The following is a 22,000-nucleotide window of genomic DNA, read 5'->3' as shown; positions in this document are numbered from 1 at the left end:
TTAACTGCCGGTAGAGGATAATAGAAAACATCTTGGAGAAAACCCCTCAGAACGACTTCTTTGCTATTGTATGGTCTAGTAGTGCTAGACTCATTCTCCTTTTGTACTTAATTCCTAGAAACAGATTTTTTTTGGTCACATTGGCCTTATATGCCAAGTCATTTCAATTCATGCCAATAGCCAATACTTGACAAAACTCTAAATGTTAACATGATAATCATTGATTTATTTAAAGCTGACCTCTGGGCACAAACACTCTCATTTAACTGTATTTCTCAATAGCAACAAAGGATATGAATCGCATTTGGTTGCCTGCAGAAACATGGGGAAAATACAAGACCAGTCACCCTACAAGGAGATAGATCAGCAGTAACAGGTCTTATTGAGAGCCAACTTCTGTGCAAAGGAAATGTTTCATGCTGAATAATTGCATGGATCTGGTAGAAATACACAAATAACAGCAAGTTTCAAGCAAGAATATGCATGCCCTTTTGTGTTTAGTCAATTTTATCTTATCCCAGAGTTCATTTATAACTTACATGTACTTGTAATGAATTCTGTGCTGCTAGCTATAAGACCGGAACTAAACATACACCAGCAATAAACATAAAAAGTAAGAGATGAACAAATTATACAAAAACAAGAACAAGTGTTTAAAAGCAATATAAAAATGAAAATGTTACATGAAAGGCAACATTCTTAAAACTTACCCAAGTAAAGCCAATGCATCCAATAGCTCCACACAACATATCAGCAAGCATGGCTGGATATGAACTTGCAGTGGGAAAATACGCAAAGAAAAAAGGACTGTGCCAATGCGTTACCTACGAAACAGAAAATTGTTTAGAATAAAAATAATGACAACTAAATCAAACCATGTGACACAAGGTACAACCTTTAAAATATATTCTACCATCCCGTATATATCTACATCAGTGGTGAGGTCTCCAATGTGGCCCTTTGCCATATGAATGGATGATATACAATTAAATTTTTACTTTTGCCGGCTATTTTATTCAACAATAACATACTCAACAGTTACTGTACATTCATATCGTAGCAAGATTTATTATCATTAAAAAATAATAAAAATACCCAGTGAAAAAGAGTAATCCACTGTTCATTGTCTTTATCACCTCCACAGGAATGGAAAATTAATTTATATCTATATCTACATATTTTTAAAGCATAGCTAAACCTAAAATCTAAAATGTAATGTATTGCAACTTACCAATCCGTATACATGTCTTGGCTACCTTAGATTTAATTTATTATGCTCTAGCAAGCTCTTTAGCAAGTAGAGAAAATATATGTTGATTTTGCCAAAAATGCAATGTCCTTGTCACTTCCAGTAGGATGCACTAGAAGCAAAAAACTTTTATCTTTCATGTGTATACTACTACTACTTTACAGAAATGTTTCTTTACAGTAAGAGCTGTGAAAATGTGGAATAGATTCCCTCCAGATGTGGTTCTGGCGAGCTCAGTAGATTGCTTTAACCGCTTGCCGACCGCATCCTGCAGATATACGTCGGCAGAAAGGCAAAGCAACATAAAGGAGCTGCAGAACAGGGAGATGCCTGTGTAAACAAAGCATTTCCCTGTTCTGCGTAGTGACAGGACAGTGATCTACTGCTCCATGTCATCGGGAGCAGTGATCAATGTTATGTCACTGGTAGCCCAGACCCCACACAGTTATAATCACTCCCTAGGACACACTTAACCCCTTCCTTGCCCCCTAGTGGTTAACCCCTTCCCTGCCAGTGTCATTTACACAGTAATCAGTGCATTTTTATAGCACTGATCGCTGTATAAATGACAATGGTTCCAAAATAGCATCAAAAGTGTCCGATGTGTCCGCCATAATGTCGCAGTCACGACAATAGATACATTGGAGATACCACCAATGGGCAGGAAATGTGTAAAGCAGTATTATTAGGTGAAAATGTATGAAACAAAACCTGAAAAACAAAGGCAGGCAACACATCTACAGTATTAACTGGTATGTGGTAATATACACTGCTCAAAAAAATTTAAGGCGGTTGTAAACCGCATATATAATTTTTTTTTTTTTTTTTACCTGCAAGGCAAAATGCATAATCAGCTAGTATGCACCGCATAATAGCTGATTATGAAATACTTACCTAAAAACGAGGTGAACAACACTTACCTGGTTCACGCCGAGCGAGATGTCATCTTGCTCCGGCGTGTCTTCCGGGTATCGCCGCTCCAGCGCTGTGATTGGCTGGAGCGGCGCCGCTCCAGCGCTGTGATTGGCTGGAGCGGCGATGACGTCACTCCCGCGCATGCGCGCGGGAGATTTAAAAATCGGCAAGGTCCGGCGGCTGCCGGATCTTCCGCCGTGGATCCCCCCTGCGCATGCGCCGCCCGCATTGCGAGGGGAATATCTCCTAAACCGTACAGGTTTAGGAGATATTCTTTTTACCTACAGGTAAGCCTTGTTATAGGCTTACCTGTAGGTAAAAGTGCAAATTTAAGGTTTACAACCGCTTTAAGGAACACTTTGAAAACATGTCAGATCTCTATGGGCAAAAAATCTCATGCTGGATATCTATACTGATATGGACTGGGTAATGTGTTAGGAATGAAAGGATGGCACATCATTTGATTGAAATGGAAATTATCCACCTACGGAGGGCTGAATTCAAAGACACCCCAAAAATCATAGTGAAAAAATTATGCAGCAAGCTAGTCCATTTTGCTGAAATTTCATTGCAACAACTCAAAATGATCCTCAGTAGTTTGTATGGCGGGGTGCTTGTATGCATGCCTGACAACATCAGGGCATGCTCCTAAGGAGACGACGGATGGTGTCCTGAGGTATTTCCTCCCAGATCTGGACCAGAGCATCACTGAGCTCCTGAACACACTGAGGTGCAACCTGGCGGGACAGGATGGACCGAAACATAATGTCCCAGAGGTGTTTTTTTGGATTTAGGTCAGGTGAGCGTGGGGGGCATTCAATAGTATCAATTTCTTCATCCTCCAGGAACTGGCTGCATGCTCTCGCCACATGAGGCCGGGCATTGTCGTGCACCAAGAGGAACCCAGGACCCACTGCACCAGCGTAGTGTCTGACAATGGGTCCAAGGATTTCATCCCGTTACCTAATGGCAGTCAGGGTGCCATTGTGTAGCCTGTAGAGGTCTGTGCGTCCCTCCATGGATATGCCTCCCCAGACCATCACTGACCCACCACCAAACCGGTCATGCTGAACGATGTTACAGGCAGCATAAAGTTCTCCGCGGCTTCTCCAGACCCTTTCACGTCTGTCACATATGCTCAGGGTGAACCTGCTCTCATCTGTGAAAAGCATGGGGCACCAGTGGCGGACCTGCCAATTCTGGTGTTCAATGGAAAATGCCAATCGAGCTCCACAGTGTCTGGCAGTGAGCACAGAGCACACTAGAGGACGTCGGGCCCTCAGGTCACCCCCATGACGTACAATACGTACGACGGCACTATGAAGGGGAAGTTTTATTAGAATGGCGCCACCCTTTGGGGCGATGTTGCTCATTTCTGAGCATGCACGTTTTTCCCCTCGGAAAAGCATACACACAAGCGGTTTTCGCGACGAGAAAAAGAACGATGGGGAAAACGACGAGAAAAAATAGAGCAGGTTTTAATTTTTTTGTAGCCAGTTTTCTCATCGAGAAATGGAGAATACACACGACCGGTTTTCACGACCAATCTAAAAAATTACAGTTTTCTCATCATGGAAAACGGTTGTGTGTACGCGGCATTCAATTTAAAAATTACAAATTTTGCTGAAATGGGGGAATTTGTAAAAAAATAAAATGTAAACGTTGTCAATAATTTGTGGGCACTGTTAAAGAGGAAGTAAACCCTCTCTTAAAAAAAAAAAACCTGAAAGACAAAGGCATAATGAGCTAGTATGCATAGCATACTAGCTCATTATGAATTACTTACCTGAGAACGAAGCCGCCGTGAAACCCGTAGTGACATCCGGGTATCGCTGCTCCGGCGCTGTGACTGGCCGGAGCAGCGAAGATGTTACTCCCACGAATGATGCCGTTAGTAGCAGCACGCTCAGTGCGCCTGCACACCGTTGTCTACGGCGCATGAGCCGTAGACATCGGTGCTGTCTGGAAACAGGAGTTTTAGCTAACAGAGAAGTGTTTAAAAATAGACAAAAGAAGCCAACACATTATCAGTACTGCCAAAGCACAGTATGAGGAGGAAATTGCTAAATATAATAAGAAAGGAGGCAAAACCTTTATTAGGTATATCAGTGATTGAAGGAAAAAAATACAACGGGATCAGTGAAAGTGAAAACCGGGCACAACATTAATGTTTTGGGAAACCTGGATGTAGCAAACCATGTAAACAATTACTTCTGTTCAGTCTTCTAAGACCCGGTTCACACTGCCTGACGAGTCGCGTCCCATTGAATGCAATGGAACCGTTCTAATAGGAGCGACGCAAGTCGCTCCGACTTAGAAAAAGGTTCCTGCACGACTTCGGGGGCGGCTCGGGGCGACCTGCATTGACTTCTATACAGAAGTCGTTTTGCAAATCGCCTCTGAAGTCATCCTCAGGACGACTTGCAGAGTCGCCCCCGAAGTCGTGCCGCTGCAGTGTGAACCGACTCTTAGAAATACATTGTACTAACAATAACAAGTTGGGGCTTTATATTGGTTCTAGTAATGACAGTTAATTTTCAGGATTTCTGGAGACAGAGGTAGCAGAGGAACTGACTCGTTAAAGATTAATAAAGCAGTGGGCCCTGATGGTATTCAAGGTATAGTTGTTGGACCATTAACAGATCTATTTAATCTATATCTTCTAACAGGGGAAGTTCCCCATGACTGGCTTAAAGCCAATATCGTACCTATCCACAAAAAGGGCAGCAAGGTAGAAGCTGGCAATTACAGACCAGTGAGTTGGCCTGTATCCATCTGTTGTTGAGTTGAGTTAAGTTGAGAGGTATCTTAATTTAGCGCAGTCTTACCCGAAGGGTCCTGACACACATAGCAGAGTTCCTGGAAAAAGAGGACCCAGAAACCAAAAGCAGCACAAGTAGATAAGTCAATGGAATCACAGGGATCATTGATCATTTAAAAACACACAACTTTCTCGAACCCAAAGCAGCATGGCTTAACTGAAGGCAGATAATTATGTAAATGAAGCACAGATACTCAAATCACTGAACACCACATCCCGATATAAACAGAAAACAAGAAATGCGGGAAAGGGTGACAAACCCTGGGATTTTAAAGGTGTTAATATTGGAAAATTCAATCCAAAACAATGAAATAAATATAAAAATAATAATTTATTCAGACATATAAATTGGTTTTTAAATAACACAGAATATCAAACAAGACATGGATGGTCTCATAGGTGATGTTAGCGACTAAAACAGTAGCAGAGGAACCTGTTGGAGGAGGCCCGACATGTTTCGCTCGATTGAGCTTTATCAAGGGCAGTGCAACAAGCTACAAAATAGAAAAAAGAGAGAAAAACAAAATAAGGCATTGTGAATATTGCCAAAAACAACAACAACAGTCTGAAAAGTACAGACCGCTGGTGTTGCAGTACAGGGGTCGGAACAAACAAAATAGGAATAACCTAAATGGTTTAGACTCTTAAAGGGGCGGGATGACTAACCTGAGTCTCCAACAAAGGACCAGGGTGGCATGGAGTCACCCAGGCCATCAGCAACCAAATGGCAAAGGCACCCTAGAGAAAAGGGGGGATCACCCACGTGGACTTACCGATCAATGACCACGAATCGGGTGCGCCCCACAGGCCCATATAGCATGTGATTAGCCCTAAAACGGCTGGAAAGAGTGGGACCCGAAAGGGATGCATGCTTAGTGGAACAAAATTGAAATGAAAAGTAAAAAAAATTTTTTTTTTTCTTTTCTTTTCAGTATGTGTGTAAATAACACAGGGGTAGTGTACCCCAACAGCATGACAAATGTTGGATCAAAAAAATTTAACATCCAACAGAGGAGAAAAAATGAACAATATCTCCCTAAAATATATCGATGAAAAACATCATAGTAAAAGGATGGTCCGGACCTGGACAAATAGAAAATATGCTCAGTATAAACATGCATTATTAAAAATTGGATGTTCTTGGACCTGGACGGGTAAGTGTGCTCCTGGTCTCTTTCACTGTACAACTAGTTTATGTATTTTCATGAACTACTCTATTACAAATGTTTATCCCCCAAATATCATTTATGTATAAATATAGATCATTTTGTACTGCAACATGTTGTTGTTTTTGGCAATATTCACAATGCCTTATTTTGTTTTTCTCTCTTTTTTCTATTTTGTAGCTTGTTGCACTGCCCTTGATAAAGCTCAATCGAGCGAAACATGTCGGGCCTCCTCCAACAGGTTCCTCTGCTACTGTTTTAGTCGCTAACATCACCTATGAGACCATCCATGTCTTGTTTGATATTCTGTGTTATTTAAAAAACAATTTATATGTCTGAATAAATTATTATTTTTATATTTATTTCATTGTTTTGGATTGAATTTTCCAATATTAACACCTTTAAAATCCCAGGGTTTGTCACCCTTTCCCGCATTTCTTGTTTTCTGAAGGCAGATAATGTCAGCTTAATCTGACTGTTTTTTTTTTTTTGCTATATCACTAATGTTTTGGACCAGGTTGGTGCCGTGGGTATAGTTTATCTTGATTTCAGCAAGGCATTTGATACAGTTCTGTGATGTAAAGAAAAATTCAGCGCTGGAATAATAAACAAAAAACAAAAGATTGCAAGCCAGCACTCAGGATAAATTCAAATAAAAAGTCCCAGAGTCAAATAGTGTATAAAATAGTGCAGCGCAAATAAAATCTAAGACAATATAATAATAATTTAAATATTGAAGAAAGTCCATATAGTGCACAAGTGAAAAATCCAAATAGTGCTCCAATGTAAAGTGATTAAGTGCAGTTGATCAGAAATTCTGTGATCCACAGGTAAAGAATCCTCCACCGATTAACTAAATAGATAGATGGCCTCTCACCTCAGCCATTCGACCATGGCTAGGTCACAAAGCGTTTTACACCTCCCAGGTGTGAGCAAGAAAACCTTCAAATCCCAATAGGCAGGCAGCTACCAGCAACTCAGCTCAGCCAATATCCAGGTCAGCAGGAGGGTATATGTGAATAAGAGAGGAAACAGACTAGTGCTCTCTGTCTGATAGAACTAGGTATTTATTGAAAAACAGGTAACAACTTACAATTAGTGGCACTCAAAGCCGAGTGTGAAGCATCAATAGCGTGTATCAGAGCTGCAGGCTTCCGATTCTATGATCTGTTCACACACCAGCATGTGAGACGGCGAGCGCGGGTGACGTCACGTAACTCCTCCCCCTTTTGTACGTTACGTCCCAATAGGCGGGACTTCATCTATGCTGATGAAGTCCCGCCTATTGGGACGTAACGTACGAAAGGGGGAGGAGTTACGTGACGTCACCCGCGCTCGCCGTCTGAGGCCCCATACACACGAGAGGATTTATCCGCAGATACGGTCCAGCGGACCGTATCCGCGGATAAATCCTCTCGTGGATTTCAGAGGATTTCTATGCGATGGCGTGTACACACCATCGCATTGAAATCCGCGCTGAAATCCTCTGCCGATGACGTGTCGTGCCGTCGCCGCTATTATGACGCGGCGACGGGCGCGACGCTGTCATATAAGGAATTCCACGCATGCGTCAAATCATTACGACGCGTGCGGGGAATCCCTTTAGACGGATGGATCCGGTAAGTCTGTACAGACGAGCGGATCCATCCGTTGGAATGGATTCCAGCAGATGGATTTGTTGTGCATGTCAGCAAATATCCATCTGCTGGAAATCCATCCCAGGGGAGATTTATCTGCGGATAAATATCCGTTGGCGTGTACACACCATAGGATCTATCCGCAGAAACCCATTTGATGGGATTTATCTGCGGATAGATTCTATGGTGTGTATGGGGCCTCACATGCTGGTGTGTGAACAGATCATAGAATCGGAAGCCTGCAGCTCTGATACACGCTATTGATGCTTCACACTCGGCTTTGAGTGCCACTAATTGTAAGTTGTTACCTGTTTTTCAATAAATACCTAGTTCTATCAGACAGAGAGCACTAGTCTGTTTCCTCTCTTATTCACATATACCCTCCTGCTGACCTGGATATTGGCTGAGCTGAGTTGCTGGTAGCTGCCTGCCTATTGGGATTTGAAGGTTTTCTTGCTCACACCTGGGAGGTGTAAAATGCTTTGTGACCTAGCCATGGTCGAATGGCTGAGGTGAGAGGCCATCTATCTATTTAGTTAATCGGTGGAGGATTCTTTACCTGTGGATCACAGAATTTCTGATCAACTGCACTTAATCACTTTACATTGGAGCACTAGTTGGATTTTTCACTTGTGCACTATATGGACTTTCTTCAATATTTAAATTATTATTATATTGTCTTAGATTTTATTTGCGCTGCACTATTTTATACACTATTTGATACAGTTCCACATAATAATCTAATAAATAAGTTGCACAAGCTAGGACTTTACCCTTGGATGGTTCAGTGGATATGCAGTTTGCTAAAGAATAGATACCTGAGTGTGGTTGGAAATGTGGTTCATTCAGAACAGAGAGCAGTCACTAGCAGTGTACCCAGGGCTTTTTTTCAGCCGGAATGCACTGGAACTGCGTTCCGAAACCTTTGGCAGGCTTCTCCTCTCCTCTCCAACCTGTCATTTAATACTGAAGCCAGTAGAGATAGTTTTCTGCACAGGGCACTTCCTCTACTGGCTTCTCTGTGCTAGCGCTGCGCACTCAGGGCTGCTGCCCTCAATCACTGGTAAGTGCTTCAGGTCCCAACCTTCAGCTGCTGCAGTGATTTGGAGGGAAGCTTCCAACCCCGCTTTCTGCTGCTACTCAGACTTTGTAGCACGGAGCCAAGGAGCCCTGAAATGCTCCTCAGCTCTGTGCTACAGTAGGGGGAGCTCTCTGATCCACTGTACTTTTCTGGGGGGAAAAAAACCTGCACATACCACAGAGAGCGGTGATGGCAGATGAGGTGTGAATGAAAATGAGGGAGAGCTTTGCAGAGACTGAGTTCATTCAGAAAGGAGTGCACTGTGAAAGTATGTGTGGGGAGGGGGAATATGTGCAGAAAGGGAAAAGTTTGTGTGTGTGTGTGTGTGTGTGTGTGTGTGTGTGTTTAGCAGAGGGAGGAGCATTGTACACAGAGGAGAGCTTGGGGGGGAAATTGTTCAGAGAGGAAACCTGGGAAAGTATGTAAGTGTGTGTGTGTGTAGGGGGGGATTGGTGATGAGAGGAGAGCTGGGGGGATTTATGATAAGAGGAGAGCTGGGGGAGATTTGTACAGAGATTGGAGCTGGGGGGATTTATGATACGAGGGGAGCTTGGGAATTTGTGATAAGAGGAGAGCTGGGGGGATTTGTGATGAGAGAAGAGCTGGGGGGATTTGTGATGAGAGGAGAGCTTGGGGGGTTTGTGATGAGAGGAGAGCTTGGGGGGGTTTGTGATGAGAGGAGAGCTGGGGGGGGAGATTTGTGGTGAGAGGAGAGCTGGGGGGGATTTGTGATGAGGGTGACACTTCAACAGCCCCCTATAGATATCGGTTTAGTGTAACAGGGGATATCTGGCGCTAGAATTATTGCTTTCACTCTGGCGTATGCAGCGATACGCAACATGTGCATTGCAATCAATGTTTCCAGATGTAGGCTCCCCGACACATGCGTTTATATTTGTGCGTGTGTATACATGGGGGCGGAGGGCCTCCAAAAAAAGTGACGTCAGAGACATCGCTTTCCGGGTCACTGCAAGAAGGGGAGTATAGCAGTTGTATGCACTCTTCTCCCCCCCCCACCTGCCGGCACCCGCCATTTCTGTCCCGGGCAAGCCGATGGGCAAGCGGAGCCTGGTAAGCATGGCGGGAATGGGCGCGCGGGGGGGCACCCATACCGAGGGTGTGTGAGAGTGATCGGGCACAGCGGCACCGCCTGAATGCTCTCACCTGACAGGCAGGAATCTGTCTGTCAGTTTCACACACAATAACGATGGCTGCAGCCTCCGGATTGTGTGCAATACCCCCGCTGGTGGCGAAAGCGTTAATATTTATTTAAGTGATGTAACTAAAGGGTTGGTGGGTAAGGCATGTCTTTTTGCCAATGACACAAAGGCATCAGAGTACTTATTTCAGATGATTGCAACATGAGCAAATAATGTGGCCAGGCAGACAAAAATGGGGGACACTCGATGGACCGTTTGAGCTTTTTTCTGCCTTTATTCTTTTATGTTTCTACTACTTGGTGAGTCACTAATCTGGGACAAGCATGTGCATCTTAGGTATCAAATAACAGTTCTGCACAGTAAAGACAGGTCCTGTACTTCTATCCTTTAAACCAGGAGTCTCCAAACTCTCATATCAGGTGGAGGAATAGTGCCCCAAGGGCCGCATAAAGGCTAGCAAAGTGCCACATTTGGCCCTCGGGCAGCAGTTTTGGAGACCCCTGCTTTAAACCAAAGAAGAAGTAGTCCACTGTAGTTTTATGTCCTCTTTGGACTAGATCACTAGAAAGAGCAGTGGGCTTATGGGTCAGATAAGTTTGTGTCTACATGTCAGCCTCAAACTGGAGTCAACTAAGGCAGCAGAGGTTTATGGATAATGTAGAGCAAAGATGACAGAAAAAATAAATAAAGCAGTGTATGTGTGTGTATGTGGTCAGTAGATGATATGATTCTTTAAGTCATCACTTACCCCAGGCATGACCACTCTTTCAACATCTTTCATAATCTCATCAAATGTCTCTCCTTCTTCGGGAGCTGAATCAGGGATCAGTGGCCTTAGATATCCAGGTTCCACGCTTGGAAAAACTTGTCTCGATTCAATCTGCTCCATGTAGTCAGCTATGTAATCCACCATTTCTCTTCCTCTTTTCCTGAATTCCGAAGAGTTCATCTTGATATATTCTCTACATATGCAGACAAAACATAATAAATACACCATCAAACTTGAACAGAACTTTGTTTTCTCATTCATTATACAATAGTAGATAATATCCAAATGGGATTTAAAAAAAAAAATTGCACCTGATATTCTTGTTGACCTTTTAAGATATTTTTGCAAGTTAATAATTATCGAGAATATCACCAATGTTCTTTCAATCACTAAATATTGATAAAAGAGGTTAAAGCCTAACTTCAGAAAATTTTATTTTTGGATAATTTTTGGGTAGTGTGAAAAAAAGTCTTTATTTCAGCCAGTGACCCCATTAGGAAGATCTTCTCTCACCTAACCCTGTGATGCTTGTACAAGGAAAATGAGGCGAGAATTCATCATAGGGACAGAAAGGCAAGGACAGCAATAAAAACATTGTCAGATGTTCTAACCCAGGGGTCTCAAAGTACCGGCCCGCGGGCCATTTGCGGCCGGCGGACCGGTTTTAAATGGCCCGCAGGCAGGGCGGGTTCCGCGGAAGTGTAGATCGAGGTGCATGAAGAGTAGCGCAGGAAGCGTCTGTCATAAGTTCACTTGTCTCTCATGTCTCTCTTCTCGTCCATCCCCATTTGCTTGTGACATTATCTGAGATGGACGAGAAGAGAGGGGGGGGCTGCCGGGGAGTAGCAGCGTGACATGAGAGACAAGTGAACTTATGACAGACGCTTCCTGCGCTACTCTGCCTTTGAAGAAAACAACAAGTAAATGCTGATCTGTGCCCTGGTGTGCTCTCATGTGCCCTGATTGTGCCCTAATGTGCTCTCATGTGCCCTGATGTGCTTTCATGTGCCCTGATTGTGCCCTGATGTGCTCTCATGTGCCCTGATGTGCTCTCATGTGCCCTGATGTGCCCTCATGTGCCCTGATGTGCTCTCATGTGCCCTGATGTGCCCCCATGTGCCCTGATGTGCTCCCATGTGCCCTGATGTTCTCTCATGTGCCCTGATGTGCCCCCATGTGCCCTGATGTGCTCTCATGTGCCCTGATGTGCTCTCATGTGCCCTGATGTGCTCTCATGTACCCTGATTGTGCCCTCATGTGCCCTGATTGTGCCCTGATGTGCCCCATGTACCCTCATGTGCCCCAATGTGACATGTGCCATGTGCCCCATGTACCCTCATGTGCCTCATGTACCCTGATGTGCTGGGCTCTGTACATCAGGGTACCCTGTTCCCTGTACCCTGATGTGCCATGTGCCCTGTCCTGATGTGCTCTCATGTGCCCCATGTTTTCTGATTGTGCCCTGGTGTGCCCCATGTGCCCTGATGTGCCCCATGTGCCCTGATTGTGCCCTGGTGTGCTCGTATGTGCCCCATGTGCCCTGATATGTCCCATGTGCTCTGATTGTGCCCTGATGTGGCCCATGTACCCTGATGTGCCATGGGGCACATGAGAGCACATCAGGGCACAATCAGGGAACATGAGAGCACATCAGGGCACATGGGGCACAGCACATCAGGACAGGGCACATGGCACATCAGGGTACAGGACATGACACATCAGGGCACAACACATCAGGACAGGGCACATGGCACATCAGGGTACAGGGCACATGAAACAGCACATCAGGGTACAAAGCCCAGCACATCAGGGTACAGGGCACATGAAACAGCACATCAGGGTACAAAGCCCAGCACATCAGGGTACATGGGGTACCCTCATGTGCTGGGCTTTGTACCCTGATGTGCTGTTTCATGTGCCCTGTACCCTGATGTGCCATGTGCCCTGTCCTGATGTGCTGTGCCCTGATGTGCCATGTCCTGTACCCTGATGTGCCACGTGCCCTGTCCTGATGTGCTGTGCCCTGATGTGCTCTCATGTGCCCCATGTTCCCTGGTGTGCCCCATGTTCCCTGATTGTGCCCTGATATGCTCTCATGTGCCCCATGTGCCCTGGTGTGCTCTGATTGTCCCCCATTGTACCCTGATGTGGCCCATGTACCCTGATGTGGCCCATGTACCCTGATGTGCTGGGCTTTGTACCCTGATGTGCTGTTTCATGTGCCCTGTACCCTGATGTGCCATGTGCCCTGTCCTGATGTGCTGTGCCCTGATGTGCCATGTCCTGTACCCTGATGTGCCACGTGCCCTGTCCTGATGTGCTGTGCCCTGATGTGCTCTCATGTGCCCCATGTTCCCTGGTGTGCCCCATGTTCCCTGATTGTGCCCTGATATGCTCTCATGTGCCCCATGTGCCCTGGTGTGCTCTGATTGTGCCCCATGTACATTGATGTGGCCCATGTACCCTGATGTGGCCCATGTACCCTGATGTGGCCCATGTACCCTGATGTGCCCCATGTACCCTGATGTGCTGGGCTTTGTACCCTGATGTTCTGTTTCATGTGCCCTGTACCCTGATGTGCCATGTGCCCTGTCCTGATGTGCTGTGCCCTGATGTGCCATGTCCTGCACTGTGCCATGTGCCCTGTCCTGGTATGCCCTGCCCTGATGTGCCGTGCACCCTGATGTGGCCTGTTGTGCTACTGCGCTACTCTGCCTTTGAAGAAAACAACAAGTAAATGCTGATCTGTGCCCTGGTGTGCTCTCATGTGCCCTGATTGTGCCCTAATGTGCTCTCATGTGCTTTCATGTGCCCTGATTGTGCCCTGATGTGCTTTCATGTGCCCTGATGTGCTCTCATGTGCCCTGATGTGCCCTCATGTGCCCTGATGTGCCCCCATGTGCCCTGATGTGCTCCCATGTGCCCTGATGTTCTCTCATGTGCCCTGATGTGCCCCCATGTGCCCTGATGTGCTCTCATGTGCCCTGATGTGCTCTCATGTACCCTGATTGTGCCCTCATGTGCCCTGATTGTGCCCTGATGTGTCCCATGTACCCTCATGTGCCCCAATGTGACATGTGCCATGTACCCTCATGTCCCTTATGTACCCTGATGTGCTGGGCTCTGTACATCAGGGTACCCTGTTCCCTGTACCCTGATGTGCCATGTGCCCTGTCCTGATGTGCTCTCATGTGCCCCATGTTTTCTGATTGTGCCCTGGTGTGCCCCATGTGCCCTGATGTGCCCCATGTGCCCTGACTGTGCCCTGGTGTGCTCGTATGTGCCCCATGTGCCCTGATATGTCCCATGTGCTCTGATTGTGCCCTGATGTGGCCCATGTACCCTGATGTGCCATGGGGCACATGAGAGCACATCAGGGCACAATCAGGGAACATGGGGCATACCAGGGAACATGGGGCACACCAGGGAACATGGGGCACATGAGAGCACATCAGGGCACATGGGGCACAGCACATCAGGACAGGGCACATGGCACATCAGGGTACAGGACATGACACATCAGGGCACAACACATCAGGACAGGGCACATGGCACATCAGGGTACAGGGCACATGAAACAGCACATCAGGGTACAAAGCCCAGCACATCAGGGTACAGGGCACATGAAACAGCACATCAGGGTACAAAGCCCAGCACATCAGGGTACATGGGGTACCCTCATGTGCTGGGCTTTGTACCCTGATGTGCTGTTTCATGTGCCCTGTACCCTGATGTGCCATGTGCCCTGTCCTGATGTGCTGTGCCCTGATGTGCCATGTCCTGTACCCTGATGTGCCACGTGCCCTGTCCTGATGTGCTGTGCCCTGATGTGCTCTCATGTGCCCCATGTTCCCTGGTGTGCCCCATGTTCCCTGATTGTGCCCTGATATGCTCTCATGTGCCCCATGTGCCCTGGTGTGCTCTGATTGTGCCCCATGTACCCTGATGTGGCCCATGTACCCTGATGTGGCCCATGTACCCTGATGTGGCCCATGTACCCTGATGTGCTGGGCTTTGTACCCTGATGTGCTGTTTCATGTGCCCTGTACCCTGATGTGCCATGTGCCCTGTCCTGATGTGCTGTGCCCTGATGTGCCATGTCCTGTACCCTGATGTGCCACGTGCCCTGTCCTGATGTGCTGTGCCCTGATGTGCTCTCATGTGCCCCATGTTCCCTGGTGTGCCCCATGTTCCCTGATTGTGCCCTGATATGCTCTCATGTGCCCCATGTGCCCTGGTGTGCTCTGATTGTGCCCCATGTACACTGATGTGGCCCATGTACCCTGATGTGGCCCATGTACCCTGATGTGGCCCATGTACCCTGATGTGGCCCATGTACCCTGATGTGCCCCATGTACCCTGATGTGCTGGGCTTTGTACCCTGATGTTCTGTTTCATGTGCCCTGTACCCTGATGTGCCATGTGCCCTGTCCTGATGTGCTGTGCCCTGATGTGCCATGTCCTGCACTGTGCCATGTGCCCTGTCCTGATATGCCCTGCCCTGATGTGCCGTGCACCCTGATGTGGCCTGTTGTGCTGTACCCCTATGTGCTGTGCTCTGATGTGCCCTGTACCCTGATGTGCTGAGCTTTGTACCCTGATGTACTGGGCTTTGTACCCTGATGTGCACTGTGCACTCATGTGTGCTGTGCCCTGTGCCCTGATGTGCTGTACCCTGATGGTGAGTGGTCAGTGTGCAGTGTAGTGGTCAGTGTGCAGTGTAGTGGTCAGGGTTAATAATGCGTTCGCTGACACCAGTACTGTTTTTGAAGTTTGAAAGTTTGCATGCGGCCCCCCATGGGATATGGAAACTTGTCTTGTGGCCCTCAGGTAATTTGAGTTTGAGACCCCTGTTCTAACCAATCTCTCTTAAAGGGGTTGTAAAGGTAAAAAAATGTTTCCCTAAATAGCTTCCTTTACCTTAGTGTAGTCCTCCTTCACTTACCTCATCCTTCTATTTTGCTTGTAAATGTCCTTATTTCTTCTGAGAAATCCTCACTTCCTGTTCTTCTGTCTGTAACTACACACCGTAATGCAAGGCTTTCTCCCTGGTGTGGAGAAAGCCTTTTGAGGGGGGAGGGGGTGAGCAGGAGGGTCAGGACGCTCTCTACTTTGCAGATAGAGAAAGGAGCTGTGTGTTAGTGGGCGTCCTGACACTCCTGCTCGCCCCCTCCCCCCTCAAGAGGCTTTCTACACACCAGGAAGAAAGCCTTGCATTACGGTGTGTAGTTATAGACAGAAGAACAGGAAGTGAGGATTTCTCAGAAGAAATAAGGACATTTAAAAGCAAAATCTAAGGATGAGGTAAGTGAAGGAGGACTGCACTAAGGTAAAGGAAGCTATTTAGGGTAAACAAAATTTACCTTTACAACCCCTTTAACTAAAAACATTTTTGTCTGTGTCCCCATTTGGAGATCTTCTCAACAAGGACACAGTTAGTAATATATCCTTGCCATAAGCCCCCATTCACACCGGTGCGATTTGACAGGTTCAAATCACATGACAAGTCACACCCTATTGTCAACAATGGAACTGTTCAAAACAGTGCGATGCCGACTTTGTTGTGCTGCGCTGATTTGAAAAAAGAAGTTCCTGTACTATTTTTTCCAATTTCAGGTGCAACTTGCATAGACATTTGTGCATGAAGTCGCAACAGATGTCAGCCAAGTCGCACATGAAGTCGCACTGACATGCGGCTTTGAAATTGTGTTATTTTAACCCCTTCCCGACCGCCGCATGTACATATACGTCGGCAGAATGGCACGTACAGGCACATTGGCGTACCTGTACGTCCCTGCCTAGACGTGGGTCGGGGGTCCGATCGGGACCCCCCCCCCCCGCGACTTGCGGCGGTCGGGTCCCCTCGGGGAGCGATCCGGGACGACGGCGCGGCTATTTGTTTATAGCCGCTCCGTCACGATCGCTCCCCGGAGCTGAAGAACGGGGAGAGCCGTGTGTAAACACGGCTTCCCCGTGCTTCACTATGGCGCTGCATCGATCGAGTGATCCCTTATATAGGGAGACTCGATCGATGACGTCATTCCTACAGCCACACCCCCCTACAGTTGTAAACACATACACAGTGTACACCAAATCCTACAGCGCCCCCTGTGGTTAACTCCCAAACTGCAACTGTCATTTTCACAATAAAGAATGCAATTTAAATGCATTTTTTGCTGTGAAAATGACAAAAATCCCAAAAATGAGTCAAAATTGTCCGAAGTGTCCGCCATAATGTCGCAGTCACGAAAAAAAACGTTGATCGCCGCCATTAGTAGTAAAAAAAAAAAAAATAATAAAAATGCAATAAAACTATCCCCTATTTTGTAAACGCTATAAATTTTGCGCAAACCAATCGATAAACGCTTATTGCTATTTTTTTTACCAAAAATAGATACAAGAATACGTATCGCCCTAAACTGGGGAAAAAAAAAATTTATATATGTTTTTGGGGGATATTTATTATAGCAAAAAGTAAAAAATATTGCATTTTTTTCAAAATTGACGCTCTATTTTTGTTTATAGCGCAAAAAATAAAAACCGCCGAGGTGATCAAATACCACCAAAATAAAGCTCTATTTGTGGGGAAAAAAGGACGCCAATTTTGTTTGGGAGCCACGTCGCACGACCGCGCAATTGTCTGTTAAAGCGACGCAGTCCCAAACTGTAAAAACACCTTGGGTCTTTGGGCAGCAATATGGTCCGGGGCTTAAGTGGTTAAGAAAAGTTGCACAATTTCGAAGTTGGCTTTGGTGTGAACGGGGGCTAAAAGGCATCAAAGTCTAAGGTTAAAATTAGCCCAACCTAGGACTGAACTCCATATCATTCAAAGACATGTTGCACACTTAGGACCAGTGTTATTGGACTTTTGTGTGCTTCAGACCTGCTTCTTTCCTTATACTGTACAAGCCTATGGCAATGCAAAAGAAGCTGAAGGAGGTTAAATGCATGTCAACTGCACCTGCAATGAACTCTGAATGATCTCAGAAATGTCTCAAAAGGCATGCTGCATTTACCCATTGAAGTATGTCAACACAGGCCCCAAGTATAATAAAATTATGTACAGCACCTGCTGGAGCCCCTGCACTTCTCCATTCCCCAGTATCAGAGAAAAAACACACCACCCGGCCCACATTTCACAGTGCATTGGTGATGCTTTAGCAAACTATCATTAGGTACTAGAATTGTCACCTGGTGGAGTAGAGGCCAAAGGCAAATGTAAATGACTATGAGAGAGCCACCATTTGCAAAGCTTTAGGACAGGTCCAGGTGCTGCACTGATTGATCGTAAAACTAAAGATATGTGTTAACAACTGTGTGTACATTGAAATCATATCCCCTTTCAAGTGTCTCTTCTCCAGAGAAAATAAGTTCAGTGCTTGTAACCTTTCCTCATAACTAATGTCCTCCAGTCCCTTTATTAGTTTTGTTGCCCTTCTCTGGACTTTCTCCAGCTCCAGCACATCCTTCCTGAGGACTGGAGTCCAGAACTGGACGGCATACTGCAGGTGTAGAGTGGGAGAATTATCATTTTATCTCTGGATTTAATCCCCTTTTTTAATGCATGCCAATATTCTGTTTGCTTTGCTTGCAGCAGCTTGGCATTGCATGCCATTGCTGAGCCTTTCATCTACTAGGACCCTCAGGTCCTTTTCCATCCTAGATTCCCCCAGAGGTTCTCCCCCCAGTCAGTAGATTGGATTCATGTTTTTGCCACCCAAATGCATAATTTTACATTTTTCTACATTAAACCTTATTTGCCATGTAGTTGCCTACCCCATTAATTTGTTCAGATCTTCTTGCAACTTTTCCACATCCTTTTTGCCCTGTTTAGCTTAGTATCATCCTCAAATACAGAGATTGAGCTGTGTATCCCATCCTCCAGGTAGTTTATGAATAACTTAAATAGGCTTGGTCTCAGGACAGAACCCTGGGGGACCCCACTTTCCACCCCGGACCATTTTGAGTACTCCTCATTTATTGCTACCCTCTGAACTCGCCCCTGTAACCAGTTTTAAAATCAGTGTACTGACCCTAAGGTCCATGCCAGCGTACGTTACTTTGTACAGTAAACATTTATGGGAACTGTATCAAATGCTTTTGCAAAATCCAGATTATGAACAATGGTCTGGCAATTACTTGTGTTCCTTAACCACTTAAGCCCCGGACCATTTTGTTGCTAAAGGACCAGGCCCCTTTTTGCGATTCGGCACTGCGCCGCTTTAACTGCCAATTGCGCGGTCGTGCGACGTGTTTCCCAAACAAAATTTACGTCCTTTTTTTCCCCACAAATAGAGATTTCTTTTGGTGGTATTTGATCACATCTGCGGTTTTTATTTTTTGCGCTATTGACAAAAATAGAGCGGAAATTTTTGAAAAAAAATCAATATTTTTAACTTTTTGCTATAATAGATATTCCCCAAAAATACATAAACATTTTTTTCATCAGTTTAGGCCGATACGTATTCTTCTACATATTTTGGGTAAAAAAAATCACAATAAGCATTGATTGGTTTGCACAAAAGTTATAGCGTCTACAAAATAGGGGATAGTTTTATGGCATTTTTATTATTTATTTATTTTTTACTAGTAATGGCGGCGATCAGCGATTTTTATCGTGACTGCGACATTATGGAGGACACATGGACAGACTCACCGGATCCATCCGTCCGAAGGGATCCCCCGCATGCGTCGTAATGATTCGACGCATGCGTGGAATTCCTTATATGACAGCGTCGCGCACGTCGCCGCGTCATAATCGCGGTGACGGCGCGACACGTCATCGCCAGAGGATTTCGCGCGGATTTCAATGCGATGGTGTGTACACTCCATCGCATGAAAATCCGCCGAAATCCTTGAGAGGATTTATCCGCGGAAACGGTCCGCTGGACCGTATTCGCGGATAAATTCTATCGTGTGTATGGGGCCTTAGGCCCCGTACACACGACCGGATCGATCTGCTGAAACTGGTCCGCCGGACCAGTTCCAGCGGACAGATCCGGTCGTGTGTAGGCCCGAGCGGACAATTGTCCGGCGGATCGGACAGTTTCCAGCGGATAAAAATTTCTTAGCATGCTAAGAAATCTGTCCGCTGGAAACCTGTCCGTCGGACGTGTTCGGTCGTCTGTACAGACTCACCGGACACGTCCGACCGACCGCCATCCCTCGCATGCGTCGTATTGACTCGACGCATGCGTGGAAGCATTGAACTTCCAGGGCCGCGCACGTCGCCGCGTCATCGTCGTGGCGACGGCGTGGCCACGCCCCGCGTATTGTTTACGCGCGGATTTCTGTCTGATGGTGTGCACAACCATCAGACAGAAATCTCCGGGCGGACATGTCCGCTGAAAACGGTTCGGCGGACCGTTTTCATCGGATTATCCGCCCATGTGTACGGGGCCTTACTGTGAAAATAACACTGGCAGTGAAGGGGTTAACCTGTAGGGGGCGCTGAAGGGGTTAGGTGTGCCCTATAGAAGTGATTCTTACTGTGTGGGGGCGTGGCTTGGCGTGTGACATCACTGTCATTGTCGTTCCCTATGACAGGAAACAGACGATCAGTGACAGTCTGACTAGGAAGCACGGTAAGGGGTTTGTTTACAATTACCTCTCCCCGTTCTTCAGCTCTGTGACCCGATCGCAGGACACCGGCGGCGATTGGGTCTGCGGGTCCCGCGGGAGCGGTCACATAGTACCCGACCGTGTTGCGAGCACACCACTGGCGGCTCGCGCTTGACACACGGCTGCGCATATTAAAGGGGACGTACCTGTACACCAATAAGCGCAGCCGTGCCATTCTGCCGAAGTACAGCGGCGTGCGGCGGTCAGCAAGCAGTTAAGGACCCTTGAGTGCAAGCCATCTGGTCCCGGTGACTTATTAATGTTACGTTTTTCAAGTCTATTTCTATTTCTGTCCTCTGTTAGTCATAAGGATGCTTCCTGTGACGTATCATGAGGATAAACGTTGCAGTTTTAGTTACCAAAGCCCACCCCGGTTCCCTCGTGAAGACTGAGGAGAAGAATAAATTCAATACCTTTGCCATCTCTCCATCCTTAGTAGCCAGATTCCCTTCATCATTCTTTATTGGGACTAATATGATCTGAACTCTCTTTCTTGCTATTTATGTACTTAAAGAATTTCTTGCGATTTTTTTTTTCCTCTCCTCCGCTATGTGCCTTTCATGTTCTATCTTAGCTGCCCTGATTGCACCCTTACATTTCTTATTGCATTTTTTGTAAAATTGGAATGCTGATGATGATCCCTCAGCCTTGTATTTTTGAAGGCCTTTTCCTTTACTTTCATATGCATTCTTACGTTGAAGTTAAGCCACCCAGGACTTTTATTAGCTCTTTTAAATGTATTTACCATTGGGATGCACTGGCTAATACCCTTATTTAACTACTTCCAGACCTGCGCACGACGATGTACGTCCTATTTTTAAAGACGGATATCTCGGTAACGGCAGCAGCTGCTGTCACAACCGAGGTATCCATCTTTAGTGTGCGCGGTCTGGAATCCGATAATGGCGGTCTCCGCGGCGGATTCACCGCAAGATCGCCGTTATCGGTGGCGGGAGAGGGGCCCCCCCCCTCCCGCCGCTCTCCCGCGCCCTCCGCCACTTACCGGAGCCGTCGGTAGCGGCGGAGGCGATCGGATGCTGTCGGCTGGTGAGCGGGGACGAGACTGAAGGAAAAATCTCCTTCGCCCGTCCCCATAGCTCGGCTGGGCGGAAGTGACGTCAAAACGTCAGTCCCGCCCAGCCTCTTAAAGAGACAAATTTTTTTTTTGGTCATTTGAAAAAATGACATTTTTTATTTTTTTTCTATTTTTTGCATTTAAGCCCAAATATGAGATCTGAGGTCTTTTTGACCCCAGATCTCATATTTAAGAGGACCTGTCATGCTTTTTTCTATTACAAGGGATGTTTACATTCCTTGTAATAGGAATAAAAGTGATAATTTTTTTTTTTTTTTTTTCAGTGTTAAAAATTCTAAAATAAATAAAAATAAATGCGAAAAGCAAAAAAAAATTTTTTTAAAGCGCCCCGTCCCGACGAGCTCGCGCGTAGAAGCGAACGCATACGCGAGTAGCGCCGACATATGAAAACGGTATTCAAACCACACAAGTGAGGTATCGCCGTGATCGTTAGAGCGAGAGCAATAATTTTAGCCTTAGGCCTACTCTGTAACTCAGAAAATGCA

The 22,000-nt window shown here is 46.2% G+C and overlaps 1 protein-coding gene across 2 annotated transcripts in view; it reads right to left on the bottom strand.

Annotated features, from left to right (window-relative positions):
• The window catches only part of DDC (dopa decarboxylase), a 173,237-nt gene that overhangs the window by 111,847 nt on the left and 39,390 nt on the right, over positions 1-22,000 (bottom strand). For both annotated transcript variants that reach the window (XM_040353312.1, XM_040353313.1), the window contains exons 2-3: positions 10,778-10,991; positions 711-824 (exon numbers count right to left, since the gene is read on the bottom strand). In XM_040353312.1, the coding sequence (XP_040209246.1) occupies positions 711-824; positions 10,778-10,978 (315 nt within the window). In that variant the 5' untranslated portion in view covers positions 10,979-10,991. The remainder of the gene's footprint in view (positions 1-710; positions 825-10,777; positions 10,992-22,000) is intronic.

This window comes from Rana temporaria, chromosome 5 (assembly GCF_905171775.1).
Source record: "Rana temporaria chromosome 5, aRanTem1.1, whole genome shotgun sequence".
In the NCBI taxonomy this organism is placed as follows: domain Eukaryota; kingdom Metazoa; phylum Chordata; class Amphibia; order Anura; family Ranidae; genus Rana; species Rana temporaria.
This window is presented reverse-complemented; position numbering and strand designations above follow the sequence as displayed.